General features: G+C 34.6%; 1 protein-coding gene across 2 annotated transcripts in view; it reads right to left on the reverse strand.

Annotated features, from left to right (window-relative positions):
• Positions 1–12,236, reverse strand: part of gfra2a (GDNF family receptor alpha 2a) — a 95,813-nt gene that overhangs the window by 17,170 nt on the left and 66,407 nt on the right. For both annotated transcript variants that reach the window (XM_058784955.1, XM_058784954.1), the window contains exons 5-7: positions 9,059–9,168; positions 7,442–7,582; positions 4,500–4,663 (exon numbers count right to left, since the gene is read on the reverse strand). In XM_058784955.1, the coding sequence (XP_058640938.1) occupies positions 4,500–4,663; positions 7,442–7,582; positions 9,059–9,168 (415 nt within the window). The remainder of the gene's footprint in view (positions 1–4,499; positions 4,664–7,441; positions 7,583–9,058; positions 9,169–12,236) is intronic.

Genomic DNA, 12,236 nt, shown 5'->3' on the forward strand with positions numbered 1-12,236 from the left:
AAAAACAGAACGAGTGAGCAGATGCTACGCTAGCCTATTTATACCCGGATATCCGGGTGTGGCCAGCTATGCAAATTCTGCACATTTTAATAAAAATATATGTAGACAAATATTTCTATTGCTGTATATTTTGCAGTATTTAGTATTGTTAGATTGCTTCATGTTGGCTATCTTCTTTCATTTAATTTGTGAACAGTGTGGAAAAGTGTACATTTTAAATTAACTTTATTTGTTACATTTATTTTATATTATAGTATATTAACATTCTAATCTGGTGCAAAACATTTAGTTAATTATTTTATAAATTTTTTACTTTTTATGTCATTTTAGTTTCGTTTATTTGTAATTTAAAATAAATAAATAAATAAATAACTAAAAGTGTGGGAAAACATTTTGATTTATTTCAACATTCTAATTTTGCAAACAACTGTGGAAAACTTATTAAATTTTTTTGTTTAGTTCTAATTTAAAAAACAAAACAAAAACAAACAATAAAAAAAACTCTGTGTGGGAAAATTTGTTGATTTATGTTAACTTCTAATTTTGCATATAACAGATAACAGTGTGACAAATATGTTGATCATTTTATTTTATTTTATTATTTTTTTGCCCTCAGAACCGGCTTACTGTGCTAACACTGTGAGTTTAGCACAGATGTGTTTTTGCACCATTGCCTGATTTTCATAATGATTTTTATAATTCCTTTAGTGAATCGGGTGCTAAAACTACCCATGCAAATAAACAACACAATCAGCAGGTGCGATTCAATTTTAGTAAATTTTCCCTATTATGTTTATATCTTCCTGTTCATGCCCATAACTGAAAATGCACTATTCCCTTAATAGTGAGTTCAAGTGAAGGAAAAACTACTACAGTTACCAATATCTAATTATTTATCAGTGTTTGTGTATAGTACATCTATTTATTTTGTTTTATGTGTCATTTCACCTGATCTATGAATGTAGTGATTGTGTTGAATTAGCGTTAGCTCATGCAGTGAACTTTCAGTGTCTCCTGTGTAAACATGCATAATTAGATGCAGGCTTAGGCAAAAGCCAGAACTGCCAGAACTGCAGCTGGCAAAGAGAGCGAGAAAAAGAGAGAGAGAGAGAGAGGGGGACACAGACAGACAGAGCGAGGGACGAAGGGACCGAAATTGTGTGTTGACAGGCGGGGATGTTGGTGGGGGGGTGAGAGAAACAGAGGACAGTGACTAAAAGCCAATTAATTAGCAAGAGCAGTGATGTGTGTCAGCTGCCTGTTGACATCAGCCCAGATCTCTGTTCACAGCTCTGCTAATGCCCTCCTCTCTCTCCTTCGCTTCTCAACATCTCCCTCCATTTCTCTTCCACTCATTCACATCTCAGCTCTTTGCTTTAGAATTCTCACACTTTTCCTGATTACACAGAAACGCACAGAAAGACACTGATGTGTAGCCTTGCACCGCTACATACGACCCTGCTCAAACAAATCAACACACAAATACTCGCAAATATCGCAAAATCATTCCTCCTGGTACACACCTCCTTCACAGGTCTTTGTGAGAGCAAACCATGCTTCGTATCAACCTTATTTTTAATGTAAGACTGGGCATGGCCATTTCTAACTTGAATGTGTGTAATAACGAATGCCCTCAAAGGTAAGAATTTCCCAGGTGCACTGGAAGGCAGCATCATTTTGTAATTCTTTCTTGTCAATTTGACAGCATTAAAACAAATTCTTTGTCATATGCTTTTATTATGGAAGAAAGGTAACACTTTATAATAACATTAGATTAGATGATGAACTAATAATTTACAAATGATTATTAAGTATTATGCAAATAGTTTACAAATCTGTTGTATGTTATCTTAAAAAATTGCATATCATGAAATAATCAAACAGATCCTTAGTAATCATCATACCACAAGGCTGCTGAATGCTGATTCTGATTGGTTGACAAACATTCTAAGATGTGCTATTGTGGTTACACTTTCTTTCAATAGTCCACTTTAGACATAGACTGTATACATAGATCACTATTCAACTGCTCCAGGCACGTCAACGCGCCTGTCATCTTAGGACGGTCCACGTGTCGTTACTCACAGTAAAAATTAATGGAATTTCCAAAATGCCACACTATATGCAGCCACTGGTTGTAAAAACCGCAGATATTTAAATTCCCGAAGGAATGGGTAAAACATTTTGCAGGTGAGAGTGTGTTGGTTTGTGTTTTATATGTATTAACGTGTATTGACAACTTTGTCTTGTTGTATTGTGGTAGTTTAGCAAAATCATCTGCTGAAGTCTATTGCAGATATAGATATTCATACATGTGTAATTATGGTTGCAAATTAACAGTCAACTTGCTTTTGAGTGTTCACGGCCCAGCTTTGACAGTTCCAGTATGGCTTAGATGCCTATAGAAACAGCCACTAATGAGGCATCTATATCTATGACTTTAGACATTCTAACTATAAGTAATTTTGATTCTACATGTCAACTAACTCTTATTAGAATATTAGTAGACTGTTGGGTTATGGTTAGGGATATATATATAATAAGTTGATGTGCACTTGTTAAGTTATAGGCATCAAAAGAAAGTGTTAGCAGATATTAGACAGCCTACTAATACTCTAATGACTGTTCGTTGACATGTAGTTGCAAAGTTACTTAAAGTTAGTAGAATATCTAAGGTGAACTATTGAAATAGTGTTACCACTATTATTTTCCAGGAAATCCATAGCTATTATTTCAGTTATTTCAAAAGTCCTTACAACCTACAACAACAAATAAACCTGCACATAATAACTTACAAATACACTGATCAAGCAAATTATTATCACTAACAATAGGATAAAAATGACGGTTTCTTTGTTTTTCCAATGAAATTGCATTTTATTATCTATTAATTTAATTTAATTTAACTTTTGTAGCAGGAACAGTATGAATAACTAGATGAACATCTGATAATTCATCATACCAATGGAGCACTGGAAACGATTTATAGTTTTTGGTGAATAGAATCATTGCCGCAGTTGTGCCCATGAGCAAGTCTTGTCACATCTACATGTAGATTCTGTGAAGGAACATCCTTCCTGCCTCAGGCACACTTTAAGTGCTATTGGACCTGCTAGATCGAGCAAAGCGCCCCCTTTGAATTTCACCTCCAAAAATCACTGTGATGCCGAACCCTGCCTGGAATTAAAACACGGTAAACAGAGCGAGACTTTACCCATTTTCTCTCTACCTGTCAGAATGAGAAAAATGGCCCATGGCAAACTATTCATCTTTCATTTGAGTGAGACCAGAAGAAAAATATGAGTTTCAGCAATGGGGTGAATCTGTGATGCGCATCTGACACGTTTCTGAATTGCTAGAGAATGGTAAAGTTTGACAATGTTTACCCTCAGGCAGTCTCTAATTATAAACTTCCTGCTTGGGTAATGCACTAATTATCATTTTTACAATAAATTAAGCATTGCTCTACTGCTCTGCTCAGCACGTACAGACATACACACACACACACACGCAAACACATGCAGTGTAAATAGTGACATGCAGTTTTGTGGCTCCACTGGGAAATTGTGAGGACATTTTTTCTGTCTGGTCTATTTGTGCTGTTTTCAGGGGTACATTCAATCATTTTACATTTTCAACTTTGATATGTCAATTATGAACCCGTCAACATCTCTTGAGAGTATTCTGCGCTCAGGTGAAAAACTCTGCAAAGCAGTGTGTGTGTGTGTGTGTGTGTGTGTGCGCACGCGCGCAATTAACCAAACAAAGATACAAATGTCAACTAATTTATTTCTTGTCTACAGCTGTTCATAGCTTAACTATTGTCAACTAGTCCAATCAAATGTTAATTAAATGCAAAGTGGCAGTTAGCATACAATATTTCTATTTAAAAATGTTGCCGTTTTTTCACTTCAATATGTATGGCTAAAATAAATGAGTAAAGTATGTAATTGATGTTCTGTAAATGCAGCTTTGTTAGTGGTGAGATAAAAATATTTACAACGCAACATGTTCAGTATTTTAATTCATTCACACAGCTGCATCTTTTACTTTCTGCATCGGTGACTAAGACACCTCCATTTCTTTCTAAGCTTATTCTTGTTGAAAAAGTACACTTTTATATATATATATCTATATATATATATAGATATATATATATATATATATATATATATATATATATATATATATATATATATATAAAATTTAAAATAGAGCATATTGTAACGTTTTCAACACTCACTTGCATGTTGATTGCAATTAAATGAAAATGTATCATTGTTTACATTTGTTTTAAGTGCAGTAGCTGAACTTTAGATTGCTTAAGAAGAACATAGGTACAGATATATCATTAATTTCATTAATAATTCTATAGTCTTTAGTACAAATGCACCTTCAAAACAATTAAGGCACTTCTTTTTCACCATGGTATTACCGACTCAGATCTACATTATCATTAAAATTTACAATGTAAATTGACTGCTTAAAATCTGACTTACGTTCAAATTCGCACAGGATGATATGATGCAGGGCTCCTCCCCAGGTTCCACAGTTGTTTTCGGGATGTTGGCAGTGGGCTCAAGGTCAGGTTTCACTGAGCCTGTAGTGGGCTGAGGATCAGACTTGGGTAGCGACCCATAGCCGAAGGCCTGGATAGCATTTCCTGTGGGAAAAGAAAAGGAAAAACACACTGATTCAAAGCACATTTTCATAAGAGAATGTTTCCGCAGGAAGTCAGAAAGTCAGAGAGACTTTAACTCGCCGGATCCCTTGAGGAGAAAAGTAAAGTGTGTCATCTTCTCCAAGTTTGTTAGGAATGAGGCATAGTTAACTGTATTTGGGGGATCAGCAGTTCAGCTAAATGCTAATTCTGCAACGCTTGCAGATTTTGAATCAGTTAATTGCTAGAAAAACAAACAAGACACATCCACTCACCATACACACACACACATGTTCGTTTTTGTGAAAAGTGGGGACATCCCATAGGCATAATGGTTTTTATACTGTACTTACTGTATGTGCTATTGCCCTACACCAACCCTACACCTAAACCTACACCTTACAGGAGACTGTGCATTTCAACTTTCCCCAAAAAAACCTCACGCTGTATGATTTATAAGCGTTTTGAAAAGTGGGGACATGGGTCAATATCCTGAAAAGTCACCTTCACCTTTTAATACCTATGTCATACCTTTGTCATTATACAAATCTATGTCCTGACTTTTCACAAAAACGCACGCACACACACACACACACACACACACACACAGGCTATCTTAAAATTATTTGAGCTGGCTTGCTGTCTACTGCTTCCATGAGCTTGTATCTATTCTATATAAAACACAAGTTCACTAACAGGCAGACTAGTGATTTTAAAAGAGTTTCATATTAGCATGTTGCTTACATCAAATCCCAGGACATTAATTGTGTCTGCCAGTTTATTATGGATTATCATGTTCTCAGTAAGGATATGTTGTATTTGATGCTACCTTACAATTCACCTAAATTGAGGTATTGTTGATTTTTGCAACAGCTGTCACATCAAAAGCTTGCCTATAAAATCCAGTCTATGAAAGCAGCTTGCTAGGTTTGGAAAGAGAGCCATGATCTACATGAAATACATGCACATTATACTGTATTCATGCTTGTTTTTACTCGAGAAATCTCTCTCAGCCTATCTCACAGTGGGATATCGGATGAACTGTCTCCTGAGCTAATGCCTGAAGCTCTGTAGCTTATTATCTTATGTTTTCGTTTTTCCGCTTTGTTATTTATTTCACTCTCTGGAAGATATTCCTGCCAAGCAATCAAACAATTTTTGGAGGAATTTCTTAGATTCTCTTTTATTTGCCTCCTAATAATAATACTTTTATTTGCCTATCTCTAATAATGCATTTTTTTTTTTTTTATAACCACTGATATACAAAGTCTGTTTTCTAACATTATTTTCCAAAAGCTGGCCTGTTCTTGTCAACTTGGCAGGAAACCGATTCACTGTAATCTATTGGTATTTTCTTTGAGCATAACTCAGATAAACTAGATGTTTTTTCCACAGCTATGAACCATGACTTGTTACACGCTATTGCTAGGTGCTAAGGCTAGAGAGCATTTGATTGGACAAAATTGTTCTTTTTATTTCATGCAAAGTATACTACAAATACATTTCCATATTTATGTGCTTAATAAAAAATGCTCTTCCATTGTACTTTTGCTAACTGTTATACTTAAAGTCTGCTAAATTGGAACAACTAATTTTGTACTTACTGCACTTTAATTGTGCAGAAGTAGAGCTGAAGCCCTACTAAAGATATTCTTAAGTATATTTGATTGTGCTAAAGTGGAACTATTGAAAATATACTTCAGGTACACTTTAAATAGCTTGCATTTAAAGACCGACATTATTCAAAGATTATACAATCCTCATCAATAGTAACATTAAAACACATTGTAGGCTTAATATTAAGAAATGTGCATTGTGCACACTCTGAATAAAGTTTAATTATAATTTTTTATAATAAGTCTCAAGCAACATGTCAGTAACTATGTTAACAGATTTGAATTTGAAATAAATGCATTTTTAATATATTACATTTTACTAGAGAACTCACATTAGCGATTTCTGTGGACAAAAATGGTCAATTGTCTGTTTCAAACCAATTTTTGGTCTTTCAATTTTTAGATTTCTGTTGGTCAACAAGGCAAATAAACTTAACAAACTTAAAATCTTTTGCGAAATCTGCATGGTAAAATCTATCGCCCTCAAATAAAATTCCCAGCTGCTTGTATTCCTACTGAAATGGCTGGATTTCTCCCACAAAAACAATTGTCGAACAAAGGTAAATTCTTAACACATTGACTAAAAGCCACAAAACAAATTTGTATTTAATGCTAAAAAAATGAACAAGTTAAACTAAATCTAAGATATGTAAATCTAGATGATGACTGAATGAATGAATTAGATTATTATTTCAAAATAAGCCATAAAAGTCAGTTTAAATGACACATATTCACTATGAAATGCCAAAAAAGGAGTCCTGAAGCAGCACATGATATAACAAGTCAGGCTGGAAGCCTTATTTAGCCTCAGCCAACATGTTTACTTTCTGCTAACAAGCATGACATTAGTTACAAAACAATCAGACATTTATGATTCTGGAGGTGGGTAGAGCTTCCACACATGGAATGAATTTTGTAATGGAAAGTAAACACAAAACATGGCAGGTTTCAACCACTGTCACCGTAGCTGCTGCATTCAGGTAAAAAGAAAGCTATTTCGAAACAACCGCATGTTTATATAAGTACCGCATCCTCAATTACTTATCAAAAAGCTGAGTATAAATTCTGAATTGAATGCAAATGCTGAAAGCTAAGTGGTGAGTGAAGCTGGCAGGAACAGACTTTGCAGAAGAAAGGCTTTAATAACAAAAGAAGAAAGACTTACGAAGACAGGTGTTTTCTCTGAAGTCCTGTAGAAATTTCTCACACTCTTCCTCCTGATTCCCGCTGCCTCTGCAGGTACACCAGGGGGAGATGGTGAAGTTTGAGTGACCTGAGTCCATGTAGTTAGGAGTCATGTCTGTACCTAAAGGGAGAACAAATCAAACGAAACAAGTCATTGTAGGTTACTGAATAAAGTGTATCACAGTAAATTATTAAATGAATATTAGCATCAGCATTACTTTTCAGGGGTAAAATTTAGAATATTTTATATGTCTTTTTGTTATTGTCTATTTTGTCTATATTGTTATTGATTAATGAATGAGTCAAATAACACATATTTGTTCAGTTTAATTATATTCGATGTGCTCAAAATGTTTACTAAAGGTGGTGCACAAAAGTATGATAAAATACACTCTCAGAAATAAAATTACAAAAGCTGTCACTGGGGCGGTACCTTTTCAAAAGGTACACTTTTGTACCTATTAGGTTCAAATATGTACACTTTAAGTACTAATATGTACCTTTAAGGTACCAAAATGGACCCTTTAGGTACATACTTTTGAAAAGGTACCACCCCAGTGACAGCTTTTGTACCTTTATTTCTGAGAGTGTATTAATAGTACTTTTCTCATGTTCTGTTGACATTGACTTACATTTTTAATATTATGCAATTCATTGCCATTCAAAAGTCAGTCAAATTATTTGATTGTTTTTTAAAGCATTATCTTATGCTCACCAAAGCTGCATTTGTTTTATCAAAAGTACTTTAATATTGTGAAGACAATAATATTTTTTACAATTTAAAATAACTGTTTTCTATTTTAATATATTTTAAAATGTAATTTATTCCAGTGATGCAAAGCTGAATTTTCAGCATAGTTTTTAATCAATGCTCTATCAATGTTGAAAACCAACCTGGTCTCATAATTCAAATAGAAATGTCCACTGAGTGGCGCTAATTCACAGGTTCAATATGTGAACCCTGGCATGTTTTTATTACGTAGATATTGGTACGTATTGCTGTTTTTTTTTATTACGTTGCTTCAGATACGTATTGCGGCGGTTCAGAATTCAAATATCCAGGGACTGTCGCTAAAGGTTAATGCTCTATTGTGTTGGAAATATGCCCTACACCAAATCCAACCCTAAACCTACCCGATTATTAATCGCATCTCTGTACATTTGTGTGAAAGTGTTCATTTATTTTGGAAACTGCAGTGATATGTACTTATTGGTACGTATTTCATGTCACGCTAAAAAGTGCACCCAGGTACGTAAATGCCATGAGACCAGGTAGTTGAAAACAGTTGTGCTGCTTAATATTTATTTATTTATTTTGTTGTGGAAACCATAATACATTAATTTCTGAATTCTTTGATGAATGGAAAGTTCAAAAGAACAGCATTTATTTGAAATAGGAATTATTTGTTACAGGTCTTTACTTTCACCTTTGATCAGTTTAATGCATTCTTGATGAATAAAAGTATTCATCTATCAATTGATAAATATTACATATTGAGGTCAGATAGATAGATATAGATAGGTTATGAACATTCACTGCATTTATGTCTGTTGTATATCTATATCCCAAACTAAAATAAAACATTCTTCAGCTCACCAATGAGTCTGGTGTAGGATGCAAGGCAGGCCTGATAGTCATCGTTGAGGCAGCTGCTGATGGAGTGAGGGGTCATCTGACAGTTTGTGTGGAAATCAGCCAGTCGTGACCTTGGCACAAAAACACAACAGCAGCATGCCAACATGAAACTACTTTCCATGAAAAAACAAAGTGCAGTCAGTCTATAGTTTTGCCTAGGGGTGAAAAATTGGGGAAAGTTTGTGCGTATGTGTTTATGCCTGAAGAGGCCAGCTGCAATCCACAAAGGACAGAGTTTGAGTCTGTGCATGTTCAGAGGCATCTTCAGCTTCACACATCACTGCTTTTTCTTCAAGATAAGGCAAAATCATGACCATTTCTCTCTCTTTTGCTGTCTTTCATTCTTTCTCTTTCTTTTTTCCTCTGTCCATTAGTTAGTCATCATTGCTGACCGTGACCGCAGCATGTTTGTGGTTCAGAGGCATCTTGAGGGTCAGGCAGAAGACAGGACATTCTTTCTGTAGCATGAGAGAGCACAGGAGCTTCCACAAATACTTCAACTGTCTTATAGTTTAGCCTTCCAATCTCTGTATGTTTAAGGCAATAAATAAACCTCTGGCAATTTGTTGTTGCAGAGAATTTTAAACATCGGCAGACAAGTTTACAGACACCATTGATGTGCAGTATTTCTGTCCGCCTCCTACAGGATCACTAATGCGTGGCCCAACAATTGAACAGACACAACGGACATTTCTCAAGACCCACAAACATCACCGGTCCAACCACACACACAACAAATGTCATTTACATTTACAGTTATTTCCTTGCTGTTTGGTTGCTGAACAGTTTATAACAGAACTGTGCATGATCTCATTAGTAGTCATGCTGTAGGTATTGTTTGTGCCAGTCCATACATTTCCATACATTTGTCTAGAGACTAACGCATATATTATAACATATAGACAGCCTCTAAAACAACATTTTATGTATAAGTGAGTTTAGAGATGTCCAGATGTTTATAAAGCATTTTAGGTTAATAGAATATTGAATTCATGGAATTAATAGGTTGATTTTATTGCATTTCATTAATACGATTAATGAGGTCAAAAATGAGCTGTATAACAGTATACTGTAACTATGTGCACTAAAAGTGTTTTTCAAAAGTTTGTGGTTAAAATGTATACTCTATACTAAAAAGTATACTCTATACTAAAAATCTGCAGCTGTGTAAATGTAGCCAATGAGATTTTCACGTTCCAAACATTGTGTGTATGTTCTTTATTGTTTATTATAATGAAGGTCATTGAATGAGAAAATTATTTCATCATCCCTTTAGATCTGCTAAAAAGGTTTTCCTCAAGACAGAAATCCAAAGAGGCCATGTAGCTTATTTACTCCTCGTACAGTGTACCAGGAAGATATTTTTCTGTAGTTCAAAACAACAAAACCATATCTAATCATGAAAATGTTTTATGTTAAATATACAGATACGTGGGATATGATTTTTTTACCATGGAGGGTTTACAGGAGACCAAACCAACGAGCAATAAAATCACATCATGCAGCGCTTCTTATAGTCCAACTAGTTGGAGGGGGGAAAAAAAATCACACTGAAAACAAAAATTGCATAAATGATTTATCAGCCTGGCAATTGCGTCATTCATATTAAAGGTAGCGCCACAGAAGAAGAATGGTTTCTCAAACAACCAAAATCTGATTACAAAAGTTAGCTTGAATCACAGTATCATTATTGTATTTTATCTCCAGTCTTAAAAACTGCTCTTTCAAAAACCACTTGGCAAACGCTGTTGTTCAAGTGCCCTTTGTTGCACTCTAAAGTTTGAGTCAGACAGAAAATACAGTTACAAGTGGGTCTCGGTGGAATGTAGTACTACTCTAAACACAGATACGGTCCCAGCGGCATCTGGTGTGTTTTTAACTCATACACCCTCCCTCCTTTGTAAATGCACCTTTTAATTAGCATGCAGCTAAAGATCCTGCTGTGATTTACATGTCTAATTACATCTGTTCGCTGCTGGAATCAAATGGAGAAGTGCAAAAAAATATTTATGTACCAGTTGGATTCCCAACATGATATAAATACTTGAAAGGGTCTGGAAGTCATAAAACTTCACAAAACTTTCCAAGCTCCTTGTTCTAACTTTTTTTAACTATTGTGCAATATAATAAACAGGCAAGATGTTTTATATCCTGTAATACATTTACTATGTTTTTGTTTTTCAAAGCAAAACCAACAATGTCCAATGAAATATATACTTGACACAGTTTTGGCAAAAGCAAAGTTTATTCCAATGCATTCACTTATAAATAATGCAAAAGCCCATATCCTAAATAAATTATTGCAAGGGTTTCTGCGAAAAATCAAGGCTTACTCTTTGCCCTGAGAAAATACAAAACAAAAACAGTGGTACAGTCTGTTGTGAATGAATCTGTAAGTTGAAACACATTGCTCAGCAGCGGTGTGTGTTGTTAAACTTCTGAAATTCAGAGGCAAAGTTCCCTCTCAGTGTTTGTTTTATCTTCAGTCCAATGTAAATGAATTTACCAGTTACATTTGATATTTTACAAAGTTCCCAGGTACAGGTACATACACTGTTTATCTTACACTACACTCTCATAAAAAAGGTAAAGCTGTAACTGTGGTGGATTTTTTTTTATAAATCATATCAAAATTCATTGGGTAATTCATTGATTTTTTTTAATCCATGCATTTCAACATATAATCATGTGGTTTCAACATTGTGAATAAATCAACCGTCTTTATCGCATTCATGAAGTAATTACAAAAAAATCCCAATGTACTGTATTAATATGTACCTGTAGGAATTTTCCATATTCCCTTTTTTTAACAACAGATGTCGCATTTTACTTCTGCTGTGTTTCAGACTTCATTGAAATGTCCATAAAAATGAACAGATTATTCTTCTTCTTCTTTTAAAGTGTAGCCAATCACAACAATGTGGATGCACTGACTTTTTGCCTATATTCCTCAGTAAGAAAACAATGACCTCAAGGGAGGCAAAAGAGATGCAGTCTCCCTCTGAAAGAGTGTTATTTTAGAGAAAAGAGTGGTTTATACATTGTTTGATCTTTTATTTTATAATATATGTTTTATTTTTGAATTGTTGATTATTTTCCCTCTATATCCTTCTGGGAAACAACAATCCTGTTCTTCTGC

The sequence above is a fragment of the Onychostoma macrolepis genome, chromosome 08 (assembly GCF_012432095.1).
Source record: "Onychostoma macrolepis isolate SWU-2019 chromosome 08, ASM1243209v1, whole genome shotgun sequence".
Taxonomy (NCBI): Eukaryota; Metazoa; Chordata; class Actinopteri; order Cypriniformes; family Cyprinidae; genus Onychostoma; species Onychostoma macrolepis.